The sequence below is a fragment of the Clupea harengus genome, chromosome 25 (genome assembly GCF_900700415.2).
Source record: "Clupea harengus chromosome 25, Ch_v2.0.2, whole genome shotgun sequence".
In the NCBI taxonomy this organism is placed as follows: Eukaryota; Metazoa; Chordata; class Actinopteri; order Clupeiformes; family Clupeidae; genus Clupea; species Clupea harengus.
This window is the reverse complement of record NC_045176.1, coordinates 142,133-152,436: the sequence shown is the minus strand read 5'-3', so window position 1 is coordinate 152,436 and position 10,304 is coordinate 142,133. Positions and strand designations below refer to the sequence as shown.

The 10,304-nt window shown below is 40.5% G+C and overlaps 1 protein-coding gene across 5 annotated transcripts; it reads right to left on the bottom strand.

Moving 5' to 3' along the window:
- Positions 1–673: 673 nt before the first annotated feature.
- LOC116219611 (NACHT, LRR and PYD domains-containing protein 1 homolog) lies at positions 674–7,691 on the bottom strand. 5 transcript variants are annotated; one of them, XM_042703741.1, is made up of 8 exons: positions 7,425–7,691; positions 6,661–6,897; positions 4,505–5,089; positions 4,267–4,347; positions 3,366–3,521; positions 3,188–3,229; positions 2,493–2,534; positions 674–2,389 (listed from the first exon to the last, which is right to left on the bottom strand). In XM_042703741.1, the coding sequence occupies exons 4-8, from the start codon at positions 4,286–4,288 to the stop codon at positions 687–689; spliced, it is 1,965 nt and encodes a 654-aa protein (XP_042559675.1). In that variant the 5' UTR covers positions 4,289–4,347; positions 4,505–5,089; positions 6,661–6,897; positions 7,425–7,691; the 3' UTR covers positions 674–686. The 5 variants fall into 5 exon arrangements, with proteins under 5 accessions (XP_042559675.1, XP_031419053.1, XP_031419055.1 ...); XM_031563193.2 differs by having other exon boundaries at positions 6,661–7,691; XM_031563195.2 differs by having other exon boundaries at positions 4,825–5,089; positions 6,661–7,691.
- Positions 7,692–10,304: the final 2,613 nt, after the last annotated feature.

Sequence of the window (10,304 nt, the reverse complement as noted above, 5' to 3'; positions counted from 1 at the left end):
TTGAGATCAGGTCAACAACATCAGCATCTAACAGCCTCTCCAGGGTTAACCTTTCAACAACATGAAGACAGCCATCAGACCATTCAACCACAACAGATCAGCTCTCTCACAAACAGACCACAGCACGACACACAGATGAAGCTGAACGTTTGAAAACACTGATGGCCAGATGTTTCCACATGGCCAGAGTACCCCATGAGTAGAATTACTCACATCCAAATCCACTGGCTGGTGTGACATTTTGTACTGAATATGATTACAGCAACAGATCAGTTAACAAGTCAAAGGCTCAGGAAAAGAGCAGAACTGTTTTGATACCGAGCATGAAATTACTCATTACTCATATCCTCACCTGTATCAAATCTCTTTTGTATATTAATTTTTTTGAGAATATTATAAAAATACTCAAAGTCGCATAAAGGTCTATTTGGCACTTGACTGATGTAACAATTTACTTTTTGTTCTCTGATCACCTCTTGAATTGTTACAGTTCTACTCATGGTGAAATGATTGTTTTTGTAGTGGTATGTGAAAATATCCATTCTATTTCTCACATATTGTGGAAGGCAATCTGTATTATATTGTGCTAATCTTGGTATCACCGTATATTATGCCATCTGAAGACACATTTCTCTCTTCAGAGACACACTCACCCCAGCTCCTCAATCACACACACACACACACACTCACTCCAGCTCCTGACACCTGCTCAGTGCAGGCTGCAGCATCCTCAGCTTCTCTGCTGTTATGTTGCTGAACCCCGTGAGCTTCAGGCTTCTGATGGTCGGGCAACACTGCAGGCAGTACAGCAGCACCCAGCAGTCTGTCCTCGTCAGGGGAATGGAGTCAAACTTCATCTTACCCCAGACTCCCATGGCCTCCCTTACAAACTCCTCCTCATGGAGCTCATAGAGACAATGGAGTAGATGCAGCATATCCACTTGAGGCATTCTGTGATTTTGTAAAACACATAGGAGCCACTTCTGCAGATGAGCTTTAATGGATGGCTTGGACTGCTTTATCAGGTGTGTGTCAATGTCTCTGTTTGAAAGCCCAAAAAGGAATTGAACAACAGGTTTAAAACGTTTAACGTTTCCTAACCACTCCTGTAGTTTTTTAAGTGCCTCTTTCTCATTCTCCACCATCAGGTACTGGAGAGCAGCGAAGAACTCCTGGAAGCTCAGATGCATGAAACTGTACATTCTTTCCTGTTTGACTTTCTTCCTTAGCAAGAATTTGCAGAGAAAAGGATTGTGTTTGGTTGCTTGTGATGGATCAGGGAAAGCCTCAGACAAACTCTTCTCATCAAACAGAACCTGATGTTCCTGTAACCCTCTCTCTGCCAGCTGGCCCAGGCTCCTCAGCAGAGTCTCCTCAGCAGGCTGACTCAAACCCTGGCAGTGATGCTTCAGCAGAATGGACACAAAGTGCACAAATACAGAGGTGGTTGTTTCTAGTTCCTTAGTGATGTCCATGCCTTCTTCTTCTTGCTCCCTGAAAACTGTGCAGGTGATCCAGCAGATGACGGGGATGAAGCAGGCAGTGTACAAAGTCTCATTGGTCCTCACACAGTCGAATGCTTTCTTTTCTAGCTGTTCTTCTTTGAAAAACCTCTGGAAGTACTCCTTTACCCCCTCCTCAGTGAAGCCTAGGATGTCAGTGAAACGCTGAGAACCACTGAGCAGATCGCTCAGTTTGTCTGAAGCAGTGGACCTAGTGGTGACCAGCAGGAAGCACTTAGGCAGGACCAGCCCCTTCAGCAGAGCACTCAGAGTGGCCTCAACAGGAGCTTTTGTGAAAGGGTCTTTAAGTGGCACTGTGCTAGTTTTCTCAAATGAGAACTTGAGCTCATCAAAGCCATCAATGAGGAAGAGCACTTTCATGTTTGAGTCCTTCAGCACCTCTGCTGTCTCACTGGTGAAGCTTGGACAGTAGCTCAGGAGATCCACCAGACTGCATGCCTCTGAGATTTTATTAAGCTCTTTGCATTTAAGGTGAAGAACAAGGTGGAACAGGTCTTTGAATACTTTTCCTGAAGACCAGTCGTACATGATCTTCTGAGCAGTGAAGGATTTGCCATGTCCAGAGTGGCCCTGGAGAATGACTGCCTTTGGAACATCTCCATCTTTATCGGGTTTGAACAACTGGTCAACAGTGATTCTCTTGTATGCTTCACTGGCCCTGGTTTTTAAGACCTTCTGGTGATATTCTCCTCTTAAACCGATCTCCTCCTCTCTTTCTCTCTGCTTTCTGTGTGTCTCAACGATCAGCAGCTCAGTGTAGCGGTCAGCCAGCAGCACATTCTCACCAGCTAGAGAGTTATACTCCTTCACTTTTTTATATGTGGAGCAGATGGATGTCTCGTATTCATTTATTTTGGAGATATGATCTACAAAAGAACAATTTTATAAACAACATTGACTTTTATCTTAAATTATTTTTTCAGATTTAATATAAAGATGAAATAGTAATTTAATCAAATCTGAATTTACCAGGGTCCTGTGGTGGTGTTGCCGGAGCAGAAACCCCAAGACCTTCAGGGAATAAAGAAGATGAATTTGGATGAAGAGGATGAGGTGGACATCCACTGAACGGTTTTCCCAAAAGGACATTTCTGGGCTTGACCAGAGACACTACTGGGTTGGAGAGGATGTTCTCTCCTACTCCTACTCCTACTCATGGTTTGTGTGTGTGTGTGTGTGTGTTTGTGTGTGTGTGGATGGTCTTTCCTACTCCTACTCATGGTTTGCATGCTGCTTACTGTCTAGAACAGTTGGCATGATTCTACACAACTGGGCTTCACTGAATGGAGTCATACTGTGTCCAGGGTTTATGTTGACCTCTACCCTACACACCCCTACATGTCACTGACCAGTGTGCCCTGCTCAGCAGCACCCCTGGACTAGCATTACCTGGAGCTAACGCTATAATAAACATCTGATGTTCACACTGTGGGTGGGTGTGTGTGGGTGTGTGTGTGTGTGCGTGTGTGTGTGTGTGAAAAATGTCTTCTTAATTAAATGGTCAAACCAGGGCATCAATAGATCATTTAATGTTGAATCCAATGTCTTTTTCTTACCAGGATAATGATTGATGTTGATGTTTCCCTGAACTATTATTTTAAATTATGTTTCAGTTTTAATATAATATAATGATGAAATAGTAATTCAATCAAATCTGAATTTACCCGGGTCCTGTGGTGGTGTTGCCGGAGCAGAAACCCCAAGACCTTCAGGGAATAAAGAGGATGAATTGTGTGTGTGTGCGTGTGTGTGTGACAGCACTATAGATTAAATATGTCTTCTATATTAACACTCAGGGCATCAATAGATAATTTACTGTTGAATCCAATGTCTTTTTCTTACCATGATAATGATGGTGTGTGTTGATGTTTCCCTGAACTATATTGCCAGTCACAGTTGGAGCTGAGACATGGCTTCCACCCTGAGCTACAATTTTCCCATCCTGAGCTTCAGGGGAGAAGCCACTTGCAGCCTCTTCTGGGTCCTCTCCTGTCAAGGCTTCAAACAGAAAGCAGACCTAACAAACAGCAGCACTAGAGACAGTCACATCCCTTACTAAAAACCCCCTACGAGCTACTCTCTGTAAAATACAAGTTTGGCCATAAGTCTGTCTGTAACGCTTTTCATGTGTGTTAATGTTCCACTTAAATTGTACTCGCATTCCCCAGCCTGTGTTAATGTAGGGTGTATTTCTGTTATGGCTTCGAGTCCGTGTGTTGTGTGTAAATACCCCATGTGTAGTGTGTGTGAGTGTGTGTGAGTGTCCCTTGTGTATTAGCGTCTCTGTTCACAATTACCCACACTTACTAAAAAAACGATCCTATGGGCTTTAGACTGGGTCGGAGTTTTAGATTAAAATGCCTCACAATTGTTACTGTAGTTCTGGTCCATTCTATGTGTATACGTCCTTCAGGTATGGAAGTGTATTATAAAAGTGAAACGATGCATACATTATTCCAACGGCGTGAGTAAGAGCAGTTGCGCGAATAACTGCAAATAAAGTGAATGGAAGTCCATGGACACCGTAAACATAAGAAGTGCTCGGACCACAGAAAAAAAGTGACTGATAACTTGACGCTGGTCTGTGTTGTGTTTTTAAGATCCCTGCTTGTTTGCCATATGTGTTAATTGTCCTTTTGTTTAAATAAATGGTGTGGAAAATGCCGACATTAGCCATGACTGCTCGTCACTACAGTATTAGCCTATTGTCAAGCTGAAAATCAAGGTAAGGGTGGGTACCTACCCCTCTTCAAGGATGACGCCATGAGTGGAACTGCTGTTGAACTAGGTAGCCATTAAGTCAAACCCTCTGGAGTTAGAACATCTACAAGACAAATGAATAAATGCCAACAAATTTAACATGCATTAATAATATATTTGGATTTTAACAATCTGTTGCTGACAGACAGAAGTCTCACTTACAGATAACTATTCATTTCTTACATATCCTACACTTCACTTTAGATGCCGTAGAGACGCACCTGTAGTAAGACGTTTGCAGGCTATTCCACGTTCTTCTCAGACATGACATTAACAGGCCACTAAGCCAAAGAAATGTCTTGACCAACTGCCTAATCAAGAATGTTCCACACACACTGCCTAATCAAGAATGTTCCACACACACTGCCTAATCAAGAATGTTCCACACACACACTGCTCTGGAGTTAGAACATCTACAAGACAAATGAATAAATGCCAACAAATTTAACTTACATTAATAATATATTTCCATTCTAACAATCTGTTGCTGTCAGACATAAGTCTCACTTACAGATAACTATTAATTTCTTACTTATCCTACACTTTACTTTAGCTGCCGTAGAGATGCACCTGTAGTAACGGTGGGTGTCCACGGCACGCGTTATCGTGCTGCTCTCATTGGGATAGAATGGATGCGATTTGCTGCCTACTGAGGAAAAAATCGTCTTTGCTGCCTGCAGAAAGTTGGGCATTCTTTAACCAAGACATTCCTCCTCCAATCAATCATGGCTGGAAGATGGCTGTGAGGTGGACTGGATGTCACTTCCACCAGCTCCAGAGGCAATCCTTGAGCTTGTTCACTGCTCCTGCAAAAAAAAAACTGTGTCAGGGGAAAACGTACATGCAAAGTGTATGAGCTGCCATGTACTAACCTGTGCAAGTGCACAAATTGTGATAATAACACCTTAGAATAGGACTAGGGAGAGATCTCACCCCTTGGCATTACCCTGGTATGGCAGTACTGCCAGGGAGGGGTGGCTCTTTGTGGACTAACCGACCTTAGCCTTGTGGCTCTGGTCCCAGTGCTCAGGAAATCCACATTTCCCCCTTACCTTTCCTTTTCCCCCTTGATGATTAAATATTTCTTAGACTATAACGTTTTGTGTTGCGTGGTTTATGAGTCTACCATCGACTCCATACAATGTGAATAACGTTTATTAAACTTGACAGAGACAAGGTAAATGAGGTATTAACAAATAGCATAGCTAACCTTAAGCAAGGCTATATAGTACAAACTACGGCTCTTTAGCGAACTAAAACTATTTACACCATCACTCACGTATGAAAAAGACGGTTTAGAAAACAAACATGTTTTAAAACGGCCTAATACTGATCAAATTATTACTTACAACACGTCTCCGTTTCAATGTGTTGGAGCTGTCGCGGCAGCAGTGAAAGATGTCAACATGAGTAATCGGTGAAACGGGTGTCAATAAGGCTGCATCTGATTGGTTAATAATTTTCTTACGCCAGTATAACATCGTGTTATTGGTTCGACTGATTTAGTAGGCAACTGTGTTAGCCGGCAAGTTTAACAAACTTTTACACTATGGGTTGGACAAACTCCACGGGAAACTGTCCTGGCAACAACTGGTTTATCGTTAGAAATTATATAATCATCCCAACTTTAGAAATTCAGGTCCTCCTAAATTAAAATGCAAAGTTGAACAGATTCGAGGCTTCGGCCCACCACCTATTCTGTGCGAGAGGTGCTTTATAAATATATAAAACTGTCGTCAGCTGATCGAACATCTATACATCGCACGTTTAAAAAAACTTTCCATTGCGATTCCAATTATCTACATGAGAACATCGGCTAGCCTAGATCTCAATTCAAAACTGTTCCCGTTCTATTTCTCTTCAGCATTCCAACCAGGAAGTTGCACCGCCTTGCTTCTATACTGTTTGTTAGCGCACCTGCCTGAATTATAGTCTGGTCCACAGATTTAGATCTAGCGACGAAGAAATGAGCGTATCAATAAATATAAATAAATCATAAACACTAAATGTACTGTTCCCGCTACGCGTTTTACACGACCAGTGTGGCTGAAAGTTTAACTGCGTTTTCACGAGTCAGGAAACGAGCGCCTTGCTCCTTTATTGATATACAGGTGAACTTATGCGTGAAACTGTAATAAACAAGAAACAGAAACGACTTAGTTAAGATACCTTCTAACACAGCAAGTTACTATATTATTACAGCACAGCTGGCTAATAAGTGCTAATGTTAGCCATTGACAGTCATACGTATATTAGCACGTAACATAAATGACTAATCATTTTATTTTACATATCAACGGACTAACACAGCTCATAGAAACCAAACGTAGGTCACTTAAACATATTAACTACAGTGTGAGACAACAAAAAAACTTACAGCCATTGCTTTCGAGGGTGGGAGGTGTAATGTTTTGCCCTCTGGCATACATAAACTTATCTTAAATACTTTAGTATAAACTCAGGCTGACGACCGACTTCATTCCGTACTGGTTTATTCGCCGGGGTTTTTCCAACTGCCGTCAATACTTCTTCTTCTTCTGTAGAGTTTTATGGCGGTTTACAAGCTACGTGTATTACCGCCATCTACTGGACTGAGGTGCAGTTCATTGGGGATCTTTAAAGAAAATTGAATCAAATAAAATATAAAAATAAAATATAACAAAACCAGTATAACCAAATCAATCAAAACAAAACAAGAGTTCTAAATCCTAATCGCTAATTGTGTTTCTTTAATAAATGATACTATGGACCCAGTAATACTTCCTGCTCTTGGCTCACCCAATAACGTTTCCAAGGAGAAAACTCTTTTTTCTGCACTAACGGTCCTTTTCAGTTTTTCTCTCTGTCTAGAAAATCTTTCACAACTTAGCAGAACATGTTCTACATCCTCTCTTACTCCACAAACCTCACAATTTCCAGATGGATGTTTGTTCATGATAAATAAATTACTGTTAAGAGCAGTGTGACCGATCCTCATTCTGTAGAACCATACCTCCTCCTGTCTGTTTATATAACTATTCTTTTTCCCTACGATTTCTTGTTGTAATTTGTAAAGATGCCTACCCTTTTTCTCCTTATCCCATTCAGACTGCCACATTGTATTAATTTTTTGTTTTATGAGTACCTTGATCTCTGACTTACTGAGTGGAATGCTTAATTGAACCTCCTCTTCTTTCGTTGCCTCTTTTGCCAGCTTGTCTGCTTCCTCATTCCCTTCAACACCTTTATGAGCAGGAACCCATACAAACTGGACTGTCCTTCCCTGTTGATTAATTGCAAAAATGATTTGATTTATTTCATTCAATAGATCCTGTCTACATGTTGATTCTCCATTTTGAATAGAACTGAGAGATGACATTGAGTCAGAACAAATGATTGCTTTAGGGAGCCTAGTCTCTTCTAGCCATTGCAATGCAGTTTTGATGGCTGCCATTTCAGCTGCAAAAATGGATAACTGATCAGTAGCCCTCTTTTTAATATATATATCAGATTCAGGAATATACACCCCTATGCCAGTCTTACCCTCACAATCTTTTGATGCGTCTGTATATATTTTTGTTGTATTGTAGCACATACTCAGATACTGCCCTACATTTTCTTTAGTTTCTATAATCACCCTAGGGGAACTAAATAACCAAGGTGAGGTTGTTGCCAGAGGCAAAGTCTTACTGCATGTTATGTCCTCTATCTCCAACTGACTTGCTAATCCGTTAGCTTGCCAGCCAAAGCTACAGATCTGAGACCTGCCATATTCCCAACATTCATTAAGGACCTCCTTAGTAGGATGAGATGCGTTATGTCCTTTTAAATTGACCCAATAAGCCATACTCAATTTCAGACGCCTGAGGTGTAATGGCATTTCTCCTGTCTCTACTTGCAGCGCTGGTACAGGAGAAGTTCTAAATGCACCACAACATATTCTGAGACTTTTAGCCTGCATTCTGTCAAGTTCGTTAAGGCGTGTCTTTGATGTAGATCTGTACACAATACATCCATAATCAAAAACGGATCTAATCAGAGCAATATAAATTCTTTTTAGGGACGTTCCTGAAGCTCCCCAGTTGTACCCTGCTAAGCATTTCAAGACATTAATACCCTTCTTGCACTTCTCAATCATCTTCTGAATGTGTTCCTTAAACGTTAACTTTACATCAAACCACACTCCCAGGTACCTAATGGTATTGACTTGCTTTAAAACTTGTCCATATAGCTTAATTTATATAGCAGGATTAGCTCTTTTCTTTGAAAAACAGATGACTTGAGTTTTTTCGACAGATAAATGAAAACCCCATTCGAATGCCCATTTTTCTACCTTGTTAATAGCTAGTTGCATTTTAGCTGTAATGTTTCCAATCTTACGCCCTCTTATCCACAAGGCTCCATCATCAGCATATAATGCTCTGTTAATTCTCACATCATCTATTAAATCAAAAATATCATTAATCATTAAGTTGAAAAACACTGGACTACATACACTACCTTGAGGTGTACCATTTTCTATTGAATAAGTCTTGGAAAAGTCAACCCCAACTCTAACTTCTATAGTTCTTCCTTTTAAGAAGTCCCTGATCCAATTGAACATCTTCCCACCAATGCCCATCCTATTTAACTTCATTAACAACCCCTCCTTCCATAGCATATCATATGCCTTTTCTATGTCAAATAATGTGGCCAAAACTAAATCCTTGCTATTTTGTGCTTTCCTTATTAGATTTTCCATGCATACAACAGGGTCCATTGTAGTCCGTCCACTACGGAACCCGCTCTGATGGTTGGAGAATAGACCTTTCTTTTCACCCTCATACATTAACCTTCTAACAATCCTTCTTTCCATCAGCTTACATAAATTAGATGTTAATGCAATTGGCCTATAACTTTTAACTTCAGTTCTGTCCTTTCCTGGTTTTCCAATTGGAATCACTACAGAGTGTTTCCAACACAAAGGCAATTTCCCTTGCTCCCAAATCTTATTATAAAGTTTTAAAATCCCATACTTAGCCACGTCATCTATCTCCTTAATCATTTTGTAGCATATACCATCTTTCCCTGGTGAAGTATTCTTGGCCCCATTTAATGCTCTCTTAAGCTCAAATAAAGTAAACTCCTTCTCAAGTATGCTCTCACTATTTGCCTGTTTTCCTAATATTCCTTTATTTTCCTCCATTACTTTAAGTCTCCAAGATAATTCTTCAGCTGTTAGGTTTTTTGAGCTATGAACCTTGACAAAACCTTTTGCAAGCATCTCAGCTTTCTCTTGATTAGTCACTGCCTCTTCATCATTATCTTTAATCACAGGTATAGAGAATTCCCTTCTAATGCCTCCCATCTTTTTAATCATGTTCCAAACATCACCCACTTTAACTTCTGCCCCTATCTTACCACAAAATTCACGCCAATATTTCCTTTTAGCCTCTCTCACAACTCGTTTTACCTTAGACTGTGCTCTTTTAAAATCCATTAAATTGGTATATGAATGATTTGATTTAATATTTCTGAAGGCTTTATTTCTGGATTTAACCGCTTCCTTGCAGTCATCTGACCACCAAGGTACCATTTTCCTTTTCCTCATGCCAGAAGATTTACCAATAACCTCCTCTGCTGCCTCACACAATATATTGGTAATTTTTGAGTTTAATTCATCAACATCACTACTCCTATCTGATATTATTTCCATCAGCTTACCACTCACCTTAAAGTTATATAACCCCCAGTTTGCCTCTCTCATTTTCCATCTTGGAAACCAATTATCCTCTAAACACATATTTTGATTCCTAACACTAACCCAGATGATATAATGGTCACTACCAAGAGAATTTCCATTAACCTCCCACTGACTTACCCCTGCTATCTGATCAGATACTATCATAAGATCTAATACAGACTCTGTTCCATGATACGCATCAAACCTGGTGCCTCTTCCATCATTTAAACAAACCAACTTATTGTCATCCATAAATTCCTCAATAGTACTCCCATTCTCATCCACTTTAACTCCTCCCCACAGAGTGTTGTGAGCATTAA